Source organism: Danio aesculapii, chromosome 22 (genome assembly GCF_903798145.1).
Source record: "Danio aesculapii chromosome 22, fDanAes4.1, whole genome shotgun sequence".
Taxonomy (NCBI): domain Eukaryota; kingdom Metazoa; phylum Chordata; class Actinopteri; order Cypriniformes; family Danionidae; genus Danio; species Danio aesculapii.
Genome location: NC_079456.1, coordinates 20,978,328 through 20,994,312, shown reverse-complemented (window position 1 = coordinate 20,994,312; position 15,985 = coordinate 20,978,328). Strand labels below are relative to the sequence as shown.

General features: G+C 39.1%; 1 protein-coding gene across 1 annotated transcript; it reads right to left on the bottom strand.

Moving 5' to 3' along the window:
- Window positions 1-801: 801 nt before the first annotated feature.
- On the bottom strand, window positions 802-15,262 carry onecut3a (one cut homeobox 3a). The gene is made up of 2 exons (XM_056447953.1): window positions 14,048-15,262; window positions 802-4,286 (listed from the first exon to the last, which is right to left on the bottom strand). Exons 1-2 carry the CDS (start codon window positions 15,099-15,101, stop codon window positions 3,982-3,984), a joined length of 1,359 nt encoding a protein of 452 aa, XP_056303928.1. The 5' UTR covers window positions 15,102-15,262; the 3' UTR covers window positions 802-3,981.
- Between the last annotated feature and the right edge of the window lie 723 nt (window positions 15,263-15,985).

The following is a 15,985-nucleotide window of genomic DNA, read 5'->3' as shown; positions in this document are numbered from 1 at the left end:
GCAACCCAAATTGAGAAACACTCCAGGTGTAAACAAATGCACACAAGATTACATTTTTAGAAGAGACGTGTGTACATTGGGTCCATGACCAAGTTCAGTTGCCCAGGATACACGGTCATGCCCCGTTATTAAGAGTAATATACATAAAAGAAATACAAGGAGGGCAGAGAGAGAGAGCTGCAACAATACATGCACACAACCAGTGAAAAACAACAGTGACAGAAAACTCTACAAAATAAAGACCCCTCCAACACCTCTACCACCCTTCCCACCCATCTCCAACCTCCCCCGGGGTCTGTTCATCCTAGTCGCACCCACCAAAGTCCAGGTCGATCCAGCTTTACTCTATACAGTATACAATTAATCATGCAGAAAAAAAAAGTGTCCCCGCCACTTTAAATGGGAGGAGTTTGTTTTTTCATTTGTCTTTTAAATGAATGCTAGGAGCACTTAACACAATCGAGTTAGCTTTAAATAAAGAGGAACGAAATTAAAATTGTTACAGTTTAAATAATGCTGAAACTGAAATGATTAAGACAAAAATCAATGCATATATTGGAAATTCTGCGCAATGTGATTTCGCTCTTTCAATTTTCCTTTTCCTTCATGTCATGTCTTTCATTAGAAACATTCAAATGTCTTTCTTTTATAAAGAATTACATACCACAATTGATCAAAAAAAACAAAAACAAATGAGTGAACTGAACAACACCAACAAAAACACAATTTAACAGTATAAAGCTTCAAGTCACAAGTTCAAAAACTAACTATTATTAGTTTTAGTAGTGTTAGTGTACTCATTGTAATTAGCATTAGTGTAATCTAAATTACATAAACTTTACACAAAACATTTGAGGTATTTCAGAATCAATTGTCAACATCTTCCTGCCAAGTCTGTGTGGTTTCCAATGGGAGAAATATAAGAGGGAAATGGTTTAATGATTCCTGTAAAATGGCCGTTTTTCCTGAATCACGTGTATGTTATATTTAAAACCTGTCCAGCACCTTAATAAATGTTAATTTAGCAAACCACGTTCCTCAGTTAGTGCTCATGAAAACAGGCCACATGTCGGTACATCACTGAGGCATACTGAGTGAAATCAGGGTGTGTATAGCATCAAATACATTATGCTAGCTAATATAAAGAATATTTTGCGAATATTCGCCAGTGCATACACTAAACTGGCATCCCTCTATTATTAGACAAACCTAATATGAAGGTACTTGTGATTTTGTACGGAGTTCTGAGCGCAAATAATGCAGTGACAAAAGGATAAATAATAAATGAGGTCATTAAAGTGCTTAAACACCAGTTTAATATCAAATTAAAGTTAAATCACACCCTGCTTCAATATCTATATGCCTACGCTCTGTACATTTTTATTTTTGAGTGAATGTGTGAACGCGAGCTTGTGGTTAAACGTGACAATAATGGAAAATAACGCACTAGTTGATACGTGTATTCAAAATTATGACGCTGCCCGTTCACTTTGACTAAAAAGCCGCGAAACCCGTCAACGGTCAAACGCGTAAGTGTAACCCATGTTTACGCAAAGAAAACTACTAAAAAGCAGCTCCGCTTTGTGTATAGACATAATATGTGTGAGAGTGTTGCGTGTTGTTGTATGTTCCAGTGCAGTCCCACCCGTTGTTGAAGGAAAAAGGCACTCAACTCAACCTGCATAGCAGCCGTATCCCCCATTGCGGTGCTATGCAGTCTGACTGCACTGTGAGAGTATGTATATGTCAGCATATGCATAACGATCCGCTGTATGTATGCATGCATCTGTAACAGCTTTGGTTTTGCTATTGGGCTTTTGGTTTTTGTGTGTATTCCTCCCTTTGGCAGCACATGACTGGCAGGTCAAAGAATCTTTGGTATCAGTGGCTGTTTCACAAACCACCCAGCTCAGTGAGGTAGCCACACTGGTTCTCACTACAAACAAAAGGTCTGTTTAATCAGCTAATGTACATATAGATGCCCACTGATTTGTGTTGCACAAATCGGCTGTCTCTTAATGCTCATAACCAGGCCCACATGGATTCTGTGCGCAGAAATCCTGTCTTTCACATAGTCTGTTGTCCCACTCATACGATTTGGCAAATTTGATGATTATGCTTTCAGCTACATATTGGACCATGTTGGAATTTACTCAACAGACTACCACTGACTTCTGAAAATTCAGCAGATTCTTTGTGGGTCTGCTTATAACTCAATGCTCAGAGCATAGTTGCATTAACTGTGCTCACTTTCATCTGTTCAGCAAGTCCTGCAACATTTCCAGAAAATGCTACTGTTGCATTCAAATGTACTAAAAGAAGACTCCTCTAAGACTTTAACATCTCCCTATGGAGGTAAGCTTGTGCCCTTGTTTCGCACCCATTTTGGCAGAGTTTTTGAGGATTTTAGGAGGAATTTTGGGTGGAAATCTTGTTTTTGGTTTACTTTCAACAGAACCAACAGAGCAACATCTCCTTTGTGGTCAGTTAAAGTTCCTTCTGTTATGACCTGTGGTAGTTCACATGCAATGCAGAGATGTCCAGTTGCAGTCCTCCTAAGTTTTGTTATTCTTTCAGAAAGTCTTTTTTTATGATTTTTTTTTTTTACATGATCAACAAGGTGCCTTACATATGCACAGATCATAAATTTAATAAGAAATAGAAATACATTTGTACCAATTACCCGCTTTAATATTATGAAGGGAAAGCAAGTGGGAGACATTAAGAGAAAAATAGGGGATTAAGGGTTAAAGAGGAGAAGGAACAGAATTTTTTAGTATTTATTTCTGTTCCTCTTGTGTTGCTGTAGAGCGATTTCTAGCTTTTCAGTTAGTTTTATTATAGACTAGCTGCAGTGAATGATTTAAAGCATTGATTATTTTCATAATTAAAAAAGATTCTGATTCTTTTTAAAATATGATTGTTGGTTGCTATGGCACGTAATGCCGGTTTGGAAGTGGACTCTGGCTGAGGGTATGTGAACTTTTATATTATATTAAGGCAAACATTATTGGCACTAGATTTGATGTAACATTTTGCACTGTGTTTACCCCTTGTCCACTTTGCAGGATAAACATAACATTTTGATTTGTCAGTAATATTTCAGTTGTGTATGGATGTACCATTTTGTAACAAAAATTCCCATTTGTATTTAAAATGTGCCTTTCGTCATGTTTGGCTGTACCTGTCTTGACCTTATTGTGTATCTATATGAAATGAAAAATATTCTATTTGTATTTGAAATGTCAGAGGTTGCAGTCTCTTGAGATTAGAAAGGGTGCACCGTTACTGAAAATGGTCCAGTATTTTGCCCCCAAATAGTGGTTGACTGATTCGCTTCCATTAAAGACAGTTCGGATTGTGATAACATGCGTTAACCACAAGTGCCATAAAATGTTGCAGCCCAGCTAACACTCCATTTCCATCTGTGCAAAATAAACCGAATGGAGAGCCATGCTGGGCAAACACGGTAGTCCTTGTTGTGGGAGCTCGTTCCATTTCACCTTCAGTAGAGGTCGACGTCCTTTGCTTTTCTGTCTGTATCGATTAGTCTCTCAATTCATTAGCTTAGCATATGATCTGAGAGCCTCAGTGAAACAACTGGCCATAAGGGAATTGTGCCGCTGTGGGCCTGAGAGTGATGATGCAGGTGGTGGCTTTCTTTGACAACCTTGCTTGAGTAACAAGCCGTCTGTGCTGTGAGCTTTGAAAGTGCTCATTGTCCTCAACTGCTTGAAGAAAGCACTAACAGGCCTCTTCAGCTCACTTTTTTTCTGGTTTATGTGAATGTAATGTGGTGCTTTTTCTCTGTTAAGATGTTTGGCTTGGTTTCATAACAGTCCCAAAGAAGTAAAAGGTTGCAATTACGTGAAACATTGCCATTTTTGGCAGCAGTGGGATTGATTGGCACGCAACGAGTGACTATGTGAGGTTGGAATGAATATCCAGTCTCAGCCACCCAGGGGAAAAGGGGGTTTCGATTTAAGCCTTGGAGAAGGTGGTGGCAGAGGTGCCTGGCTGGCCAGGACTGCCTACATGGCCGTGATGGTGTTCCTCATGCCAGCGGTCAACACATCGCCGACGTGCATTCATGAAGAAGTTGCTGACGGTGCTGAGTTCCAGGCCGAGCTGCTGTGAGATAGTCAGCTGCATTTCCTTCGAGGGCCGCTTGTTCTCCTTGAAAATGGCAATGAGTGTGCGACGCTGGAGGTCGGTGAAGACCAAACGCTGTTTCTTGGGCGCCATATTGCGTTCCTTGTGCTGCTCCTGTTCCTTTCGCTTGCAGGCTGTGGGGATCAGGAGGATGAATAAGAAAAGATCAAGGAAAGTGAAGTGGACAAAGAAAATTGATAGAAAAAACACTTCATTAGACTCATGTTTGCTCTGCATACTTCAATGCCCTATTTCAGAGCAAATTCCACCGATGAACAGCTTTGCAGGGAGTCGAAATGTTCAGACTCTCCTGTTTGGCTGTGGATTAATAGTGATTTAAGACAAATCCATTCTATCTCCCCAGAGGTCAAAAATCATCCCTTTAAAGAGAGCAGACAGAGCAGGCCAGCAGTGAGCACCTCAGCCTGGTCGTTGGAGACACTGCTGTTTGATTCAATATTAATGCAGTTTGGGCTCACAGTAGGAGAGCGAGTGACTGGTATACAAAAGTAGGGGTCTTTGTGTGTGAGAGAGAAAGAAAGAGAGAGAGAGAAGGAAAGAAAGGAAGAAAGGGAAATAAAAAAATAGAAGAATGCAAGGGGGATATTGACTCATCCTATTTTAGTGTGCATGTGTCTGTTTTTGGAGGTGGGGTCGTCCTCAGAGACTTCGGTCTGAACGCCCCTCCAGCAGGTCTGTAGTCTGCGACTTCAAAAAGAGGCCACTGGAGGGCACAGACCTAAGAGAGGCGGAGTATTTTCAAACTGCCTTTAACTCACATCACCACCTCCCTGTATGTTTCTGTCCTGGCAGCGCACACAGAGAGATTCTGGCTGCCTACTTGAGGGCAGTAAACACTGCAAGTGTTGAGCCAAAGTGCTATAAAACACGAGTATGCCAAGAAATGTTTTGGTTCATTTACAGCTTGCAAGCAGATTGCAAAATTATTTTAGTTTGCATGAACAGGTGATCTATTACATTTATTTAAATAAAAACAATGTGACTTGAAGGAAATGACCATTATATAGTAGTATTTCCTATTTCTTGTCCAGTGCTCTCCCAGAGCTTTTGCTTCTCTCAGCGTTTTTTGTGAATGGATCATTCATTTCTTACCTCAATAGCCTGTAAAAGCAGTAGCAGCTTACTCGGATTTTATCTGTCTGTGCGTTTGTGGAGTGACTGGAGCCAAACTGTGGTGCCATGTATCTAATTACACTGAGCTGAGGCCCATTGATCACGTCACCTCTCGCAGTCAAATCTGTTTACTACAGGCGTCTAACTGCCTGGACCGCATCCATCATATTCAGATTCCATATCAGCCGCTCTGCGTTTACGCGCGCGCGCGCTCACACGCCATTAAATGCATTGTACACTTAAAGCGTACGCTTTAAATGTTGACGGTACTTTAACGTGCCTGTAATATTTGTTTTCGCATAACATTACTTCCATCGCATAAAGGTGTCTCGAAGCGCCGAGTCTGAAGTGAATGATGAAGCTTTAAAGCCTTTTAAATTGTAATGAGTCGTCTGTGTTGCTCGACTGAAATAACTACGTCTGAAAAGGCAAACCTCAGCGTTTCCGGCGCAGAGCATCCTTTCAGCAAGATTTACCAAAGCATTTTGTTTTTTCTTTCGAATGACGATGACTCTCAGTCTACCAACACTTTATTTTGAATGTACACCCCCTCGGCGTTTAAACAAACCTGTAAGGTTGTGATTTCGGTGTTCCAATCAGAGTCTACCAGCAGGTGTCGCTGGTGCTATTCCCTGGTGTAAACGGTTTACAGGCGTAAGATTTTGTAATCAATATTGATCGATCGGTTGGGAAGGGGGCCCTGATTACTGAACCAAGCTCGGCGTAGAAAAGGAAAAAAATCGATAGCTGCAGACTTTAGAGCTACAGTGAACAGAGAGTGGGACAGAAGCACAAATATATTGTACAGAAAGAAAAAAATAAGCCAATGAATGACAAAGTGAATTGAAGTATTCGGATGGGATTTTGACGCCCTCTATTCGCTTATTTGCAGGTTTGATAAATTCCACAAACTCTAAATAAAACCAGTCTGTAGACTATTTCTTTCTTTTTCTTTAATGCCTTTGGAATTGATATGTGCGATCTGTATTTGAATAACTTTGTTCTGCTAATTGATCTTTAAGTCAAATGAGACTTAGATTTAAAAATTAATTTCATTTTTGTTAAATAAGGATATTTGCGCATATATTGACAATTATTAAACTTTGTCTTTTAAAGTTAGGCCACGTGAAAGAAAGCGTACTTAGGGTCATGACACTACAATATGTTCATTATAAAGAATGTACCACTTATGTTTCTACATATTTTTAAGTATTTACCTTTTCAAAAATGGTCCTATTAATAATCGCATTGTTTCATAATAAAAAGGAAAACTACTGGATCATGCCTAAATGAATAAATAAGAAAAACAGTGTACATTTACAGTGAAAGGATGAGAATCGTTTATTTCAAAAAAATATAAAATAATAGCCTGATGAATTTTTGTGTATGCCACATGGGTAAAACCTCACCTTTTTATTGTTTGGCTATATAAAAACGATACATTTTTCGTAAAATGATCTTTAAAATGTTAAGGTGTGCATATAAGCAATTATGAGTTGCTCCCATTTTACAATGTTTTCAAGGGGAAGTTTCGAACTTACAAAACTATGAAATGCGGGTTAGGCATGTGGTGTTTGGGTGTTCAATACCGGTCGATAAATCCGTAAATAATTCGGTTTTGAAATTCATTTAATCTAATTAATTATAGTTCCATGAAAATGGTTCTGGTAATGAGCCAGAAACTCCGGTAGGCCTGCTTTGTACCAATGGGGCGCTGACTCTCGAAATAATACCAATTTAATAGCACTGCGTGCTGTGCGGTGTGGGGAATGACAAATGAGGACACACTGCAGAATGATTCTGAATAATGACTAAAAAACACAACTGCAAGCGTCCAGAAAACCTCATTTATGTATGGCCTATGATGCTGTTAATTAGTCTCGATGTAGCACATTGGCCAACCGCAGGTGCGTTTTTAAATCGTTCTATATTCACAGCAAATGACTCCCGAATGCTTTTTAATAAATGAGGTTTGGGCTATAAGACTATGTATTCAAATGCGTTTTGTAATGAGAGCACTTAGATGAATCATTTTTCTAATCAATCTGTTTGTTTTATGATTTATGCGCGAACTTGTGAATGTTTGTGTTTTCACGAACTACAATTAGAAGAATGTAGGCCTATATTGCTAACATATGTACATGTTCAGTATAAATACTTGTCAAAAAAAGGTAAATAAGACCAAAGTTTGAGTTTAGAGTTAGTGTGCTTCCGTATGTTCTGCCTTCTTGTCTGGTCGTGTTAAATGGTTAGCTGTTGCACTTGTAAACAATTGTGCTCAAGGCTGTCTCTAAATACTCGACTAAATTTGGTGTAATGCAATAAGGAAAGATCAGTATGCTAATATTCAGGTAATTTAAAATAACACCTCAAGCTGTTAAAGTTGGGTAAAAGCTAATCGTTGGCATTGAACTTTAGAAATGTGTTTTGACGGATATTTAAGAGGCCTACTAAAATGTAAACTATGTAATGTAAAACATTTTATGTAATGTAAAATATATTTTAGACTTGCATATTGCTGATTGTGTGTGCGAATTACGGTCCACAATTATTTTAGGAGGGAAGGTTATTTATTTATTTATTTTTGAAAGATATTTCTGTCAACTTGCTTTTCATGGCGCAATCTGTGGAGGCTACAATATGTTGAAACAAAATGTGATTATTATACGTCTTTTAGTTTTCGGGAATTTTTAAAACTCATTACAAAGTTACTAACTAACTGGCTGACACTATTACATTTACAACCGCGGTTCCTTTTTTCAATTGTCGCTTAATTTAAGAGGTATAGACTTTCGTGTATGTACGTATGTGTGTATGTGTGTGTGTGCGTGTGCGTGTGTGTATGTATGTGTATGTATATATATATGTGTGTGTATATATATATATATATATATATATATATATATATATATATATATATATATATATATATATATATATATATATATATATATATATATATAGCCGGTGTGGTGGTCTCCGTGTCAGGTGGTTGTCGGCCTTATATGTTCAAACGATGGGAATCGTTGCCATATGATAAAATATTTATATCACAGAATACAGCATGTCTTTGAAGGTACAGTGAAATGTATGGGCCAAACGATAAACGTAGTTCTCATCAAAGGCAGTCGTACACGTTTGAAGTATAGGACTACATTTAGCTTCATAGGTCCATGAAAGGTTCTTTGGGGGTTAAACTTAAGGTTTCATCATCGCAGTTAATTGGAACTATAATACCCAAACTCTAAAGATAAAGTCCAAGGGTTCTTGACTTTAGAAAGTCTAAAATAAAATAAAATTAAATAAATAAATAAATAAATAAATAAATGCTGCCTCCTGTGAAAGCTGGAGGTGTATGCGCACTCTCTTGGATTTCAAGTGGGAGGACTGAGGGAGTGCAAGGATCGATGACTGGCCGCGCCGCTCAGCCGACCAGTCTGCCTAGGATCGATGCACAGAGTGCGGCTGAGCTGAAATTGGGAGCGGAGTGGCTCCCATAGAGGCCTATGCAACGGTGGTTAAAAAGTCAGTGTGTCATGAAATTGCCCTTGTACTAACATGAATTGGTATCATCAGCAACTATTCCGTTGCATTGGTAGAGGCGTGTTTTGCATGAGTATGCTTCCATGCTGTGTAAATATATTTAACATTAGTGCAATTATAATTGAGGAAACCAAATTCATAATGAATAATCTGTTGGGTGTTCAGGTTGGGAAATACTAATGTAAACAGCTGATATGTGAGGCTAGTATATGGAGTGGGTGAGGCTTCTTGTCTTGCAACAATGTAGCTAATGAGGTTACACCTTTTTCCAGCTGTTTTCTCTATCAGGTAGCCTGACTAAACAAGCACATGACTTTAAAAAGTTGCTCACATTTTAAACAACCCACTAGTAGGCTACCTTTCCTTTAGAACTTATCATGGATTGATTTTATCTTCCTCTCTCTGATTTGATTTATTGGATGTTCGCTGTTTTTATCAGCGTGACTTGGTGCTAATCGTCTCAAAGGTCGATGTTTTGACAGGGGGCAATTCTGCTATGTGAGCCATGGAGAAGGAAGGTGGACAAGGTAAAGGGCCAATTCTGTGTACTGACTACTGTACAAGCAGGTACTCAAAACATTTGTTTGGAGAACGAAGGATTGCTAATTATTACTGGCACAATCATAGCACATGACTATTGTGGTGAGATCAATAATTGAACAGTTTAATAAAAGAGTTGTTTAAGTTAAAGATCCACTATATAGGCATATCGACACATCGGCATGTGTTTGGTTGTAAAGACTGCTTGACCTGCAATTACAATGAAGTGAGTTTAAGAGGTCTAAAGGGTTGAGGGACCAAACATCCATGCACAAAGTCTTGAAATACCATTTAAGACCTCTGAAAATACCACAGGATTGATCAATAACTTTCATTTGTTAAGTGAGCCCAAGCCGTCCTTGAGCATGCACAACTACACTAATTTTAAAATAAAGATTGCAGGCGAAACCAAAAAAGCTCTTCCCCAAATGCTGGCAGAATATCACCGGTGATCTAATCTGGAAAATCTATGCAACTGAGATACTGTTTTTAAATTTGCCGACATCTAAACCTCATAAAAACCAACTTCACAGAGTATTTAAAATGCTGACAAACTATAACTCTTAATGATGCTGTGCTGCTAAATGATGATGAGCTACGAGGTTCAAAGTTGTTACAGGTGGTTACTAGATTGTGGGTTCAGTCTGTCTGTAAATGGTGTAATAGCACACCAATAGAGTCACTGCTCTGTAAATGGCTCTTGTTGCCTCAAGATGTGTCAAACACCAGTCAGTCTCTCATCCTCTCCAGGGACAGTGGTTTGAATCTGACCACAGTGTCTAGTTTGAATGTGGTGGTGGTGGTGTTGTTTTTATTTGTTTTAAATATGGACTGCTAAACAAAGTACAAGTTATATTTTTTATGTAAAATGCATGAAGATTTTATGAATATCTGAACATTATTTAAGAATGAAAATATATTTTAAAAATTATTTATTTGCCAGGACATAGACAATTTACATATACTGCATTACATTATGCAGAATTGTGATGTAAATTAATTTGATCTCTGTTTAATTCATTTCGCATGAGTTCTTTAACATTAGGCCACCAAGTATTTATTTATACAGAGAACATGGAAAATGTAAGCTACATTTTAACTACCTTATAAGATGGATCAAATAAAACACTGAAGTATATTTTCAACGTGCCAAAGTGCTTTGTGCTGTGACTCTAACGATTCGGAGACGTTATTCTGTAATATCAGCTTTGTTAAAATTATTAAATCCCCCCTTGGTAAAAAATTTAGTGGTGACGCAATGCAATTTAACCCTTTGATGCTCTCCTCCTAGGCGGTACGGTCTCTTAGCAATTTGATTTAAAGGTCACTCTCTCCTATCGATCCATTTTGGCGGGCGAGCTCAGAGATTGATCATGAAAATCTAAGCTCGCGGAGACAGTACTGCACGCATTAAACTTCAACGATGTTAGATCTTATGATGACGTCAACATCTGTAACTCTGTCATCAGTTATTTTAAGGAACGGTAAGGTGCTGTAATCACTGTCTGTATTAATATATAAAGTAATTTAGCCTAGGTTGTCTGTAATAATGGCTTTTAGTATAAAAAGTTTACGTTTTCCTGACATATGTAGAAATATACTGTACATGGGCTAGTATTATAAATGTAGCCTATATAGATTGCCCAAACACTGCAAAAACATTAGCGTTATTTTGTAAATGATAGGCTATCCTAAATTATAGGCTTAAATTGTTATGCATGTATTCTTTCACATGTGCATTCTTATAAAAATCTACCCTCTGAACGTAGCTAATTAAATTAAGCACACAATATGAAGACCCTACTAGCTTTAAAGCATTCCAGTGGACCAAAGGGAAGAGGGACGAATGTGAACTTTCTGCCTTTTAGATCAACTCAAGCTATTAAAATAGCAAACCGTGCGATTGAAATCAATATAAATTTACTGCTTGTTATATGGACCCTAACTATGCGAGGCTGTTGATGTCACATAGCACATACAAACCAATCGAGGCGTGATCAAGTAATTTGCTGGCGAGTGTAAGATTTTCTTTGAAACCCCTGAAATAATAATAAGGCTTACATGCATTTGTTTACCAAACAGGTGACCGCATCTTCATTTTTCACTTCTGGCTCTATCAATTATTAAGGTCAGCATCGATCATTTTCTTGGCCTGCCAAAACCCGTCTCCCCTGAAAATGCCTCGATTCGCTAATCCTAAATCAATTGTGTCCATCCTCGTGGGCTGGGAACTGGAGGCGAGACTGGAAGTCATTTTGATGAGGAGGGCGATGATGATGATCATGTTGAGGGAAAAGCAAACACTCCACTTAAAACGTGTTAAAGTGTGTGTATATTACATGTAGTACCAATTCTACATTGATTGTTTGCGCCCAGTTTCATTCAGCAATTCTTATCTATAAAGTTTAACAGAAATTCTCAAGTGGTTTTAAAACACAAAACACACCTAGATAAGGTGGAGGGTCTAATTCTCACATGATTGTCAATTTACAGCCTAAGCCTCTATATTGTTTACATTTCGTATAGCCTAATGAAAATAGAAATTAATAATTATTTCGTCATGGTACACTGCGGCTATATAAAAATAATCTTATCCTTTTCTTCTCTCACGTTCAAGACTAGAAACCGAAAACCATACACAGTAGGCTAAAATCTACATCCTCCCTTCTAAACGAAACGGTAGGTAAACCCAGAGTCCAATGGGAGAGAGTGCTGAGCCGGTATAATTGATAGATGTACTGGCTATCTTTATTGATCGCTGTATTGATTGGGCCAAATACATTGAGATGGAGTGTGGAATACAGCACAGATGCTGAGACGAATTGTTTTTCATCGTTAATGCAATCTTTAAACATTGCGCATTGCACATTACTTGAGGTGTGCAATTTTTTTCTGACAAAAGTATTTGTTTTTATGTCTTATGTGTTCTACTTATATGTCTGTTTTTTTATTAACCGTTGTAAAATATTATATTTGTTGTTAACTTATATGAATGATAGGCTAATGTAAAAAACGCTTCAGCGCTAAGGAGAACAACAGAAAATGATCCCACAGAAACGGGCATTTTCACATTAGCCAAGCAGTGCCACGGCATTGATTTTTGTGACTGTGATGAATTTGGAATAGTAATTTGAATTTATTGATTGATGTAGTGAACGAGTATTCCCAGACTCTCTATGAAACACAACCCCCAACTTCTACATGCGCGCAGTGCATAATGGCTCATTTAAATGCACTTGCTTTTGTTATTTGCATATTACAGTAATTTCTCACTAAACCAAATTTACTATAGGTCCTGAACGTGTGGAGGCTTTTTAAATAGTCTGTTTTTTTTATTTTAAGAATGCAAGTATTTTTCAAGTTAGTTTTTCCGCAATATTAAATTATATATAGCTGGTGTGATAAAGGCCAAAACGTTCGTCGAATATATTTTGAACATGTTATTCATCTAAAAATGCATTATTGTTATTATCATTATTATTATATTTTTATTTTTATTATATTCATACACAATCTTAAAACATTATAGGTCACACTGTTCGTGTAGGTGAAAGGCCTGCACAAAAAGTTTACCCGAAAGACATTAAGTTACTATGTTTAAGTTACCTGGAGCAGTGGAGTTCGTCTTGCTTTTAGGGTGTTTTTTATAGGATGTAGAAGAAAAAAATCTCGATGCCCAATTAGCTTTAACAGCAGCGGCACTTAAGAGGACAATTGAATAGCGTTTAAATCTTTATTTACCAGAACAACTTTAAATGCGCAAAGGAACAATTTACATTCCATTAAGTGCTTTTCAACAGGGCATTGACTGGAACTAAAATATGCCACTATATCCTGGTTAATTGAACCAACAACTGAAATACGACGTTAGGCGATAGGTTTGGACAGGTCAGCGGCCTCTCTGCCAACCATCAAAGGTAATGTTATGTACACACACTTTAATTAAAATTTTCTACTGTACTTTTTTATTTTCATTAAAACATTTTAAGTTTATCGTTTTAAGATTCATCTGGGCTATTTTGGCCTAAAATGAAAACCGGACTTTTCTTAAAACAAATGTTGCCACGTGGTGACAGGTTAAACTAATATTCGTTATCGTCTCATACGTCAATTGAGTCAAGCTATTTAAAAATAATTGTTTTGTGAAAGTAAAGCTTATTTTAGAATTTGCATGTAGGTGACTTTATAAAAAACAGACCACTTTAAAGCCTTTTAACAAACCTTAACATTCTACAGACCGCAGGTGTGTGTATTATCATTTAAAGTATTTCAATTGAGCCCACCCGTTTCCAATCTTAAACACCTTCTAATAATTGAAAAATACAATATAATTAAGATAAGTTATTCTAGATCATTTAAAGATGAGCTTGTATCATTCGGAATAGGAGCAGTCACCTTATCTACATCAACTCTCAGAAAGCAAGCACATATATTAACAACACAAATGTTTGGGTCCTTACAATGTATTGATTGCATTACTGAAAAAACATGAGATACAACACACACACACACACACAAACACGTGTATATATATATATATATATATATATATATATATATATATATATATATATATATATATATGTGTGTGTGTGTGTGTGTGTGTGTGTGTGTGTGTGTGTATGTGACTGTTTTGATTTCCTTTTTGCAAGAGGAAACTCAAGTGACCTTCACTCACCTGCAAGCCTAAGGGCCGACATGCGCTGGAACTCTGGTTCCTGTAGCCACTTCCACATCCGTCTGAACGTCTCGCGACCTGACTTGAGTTTACTCCAGGGTTTTGGATTCCGCAGGAGGTCCGAGAGAGTTCCTTGAGAGCGACACAAGATCCTTTGGGCAAAGATGGCCTGTGGAATGCTGTACCTCTTTAACTCCGCCGTTATTCGCTGAGCCACCTCTTTGGTGTTGATCTCCTCTACCTGGCCCGACCCACCACCCTGTCCGCCGGCTCCTGCCTGCCTGTCCCGCTCCGAGAGCACCGAACCATTCGCCTGAGAGTGCGAGTGACTGTGGTGGTGGTGGTGGTGATTGATGCCGTTGAGAGAAGACATGATGCCCGCTCCATGTCCCCCTAAACCCCGCGCCAGGTGCTCCTCGCCCCGTCCGAGCATCGCAGCGTGGGACTCGAAGCCTCCCGTGGAAATCATCTTGTCATTCCCCAGGTGAGCACTCGGACCGTACGCGCTTAGAGTTTGTTGAGAGTTGTGCAAAGACCCAAGGCCGTTGGAAAGAGGTGACAAAGGTGGTCCCATCCCGGACAAATCTTTGGAGTAGTGGCCGTATAAGTTGCTCATGGACGCGAGGCCCCGGTCATCCCGCATCAGCGTAAAGCTGCCGCTGACGTTCCCGGCGGCGAGACGCTGGTGCGCGGGGTGGTGATGAGCGTGAGGGTGCGGATGATGGTGAAATTTCTCTGAGACGTTGGATATGGGAGGCAAATGGTGCTGCAACGGCGTCAGGGTGGTGTAAGTGCTGCTCAGACTCATGCTCGAATCGCACGACATGGTCATCGCTGGATGGAGAGGACCGGACAACGAATGGTCCGTGCGATACTCCCCGGCCCCGTCCAGTATCGAGGCCATGCTGGACACCATCGCTGACCTCCCGTGCGATGACACCAAGTTCCTATGTGTCGCCGACTGTCGCGCGTGAGGAGAGTTCATCAAGTCTCCCGTTTGATGGGAGTGTGAGACGCCGTGCAGATTCCCAATGTTTTCCATTGTAAGTTCCATTGTTGAAAGACACTGTTTTCCCTCTCTCTCTTTCCCTTCTCTCTCTCACACTCTCCCTTCCAATAAATTTTAAACGATCTCAAAGCCGCGCGCCATTGATCCCCTAGATCTTCAGTGTTAGTCAATCCAGCATTTCACCACGCACATGTACGTACGCCTGGTGTCTAAACGCTTGTATCTATCGCCGTGGCGCGCGTCTTACTACTGACAGTCGAAGCTGACCGAGTGAGAGTGTCTGCCTCGTGACCGCGCAATATATTAAGATGTGTTGTGCCTGTGTGCACGGGCACGCGCACCGGACAGCGTTCTTCTGTGTTTCTTGAGTTCAAGAAAGCGCCTCATTCTCTTTTCAGAACAAATTCAGGTTCTTAGGTCACTCTGAAATATCCCAAAAAAATCTTGATTTATTCAATAGAATTTTCAGCCTATTGATTTCTGGGCAGTTTAAAGCACCATTATAGGCTACTTCTGTTGTAAATAACCAGTGAATAAAAAATCGCTGTGAAACTTCAAGATCTAAAGACTATTTAAAGGGTGTACACTCACTGTTGCAGACTCTAGGATTGACGTCACCAATATTGTCTGTTGTATGGACGAGAGGCACCTAGATGATTTACTTATTCTCACTTCTCGCCCTCGTCTGTCGTTAAATAAGACACCGTAATCGAGTTGTACACTTATATGAGGGTTTCATCTACACACTTTGACACCAACAGTGTTATTTTGAATTATTGGGGATTCCTTTATGGACATGATTCATCGGTTTCTCCTGATAAAGTTGCTTAACTTGGCGCCAGCGCGCGACATCTTAATGGTTAAATATTAATGGATTTCCCAAACCCCAAGTAGATAAGATAGTCAAATTCCTTTTGAACGACATGAGA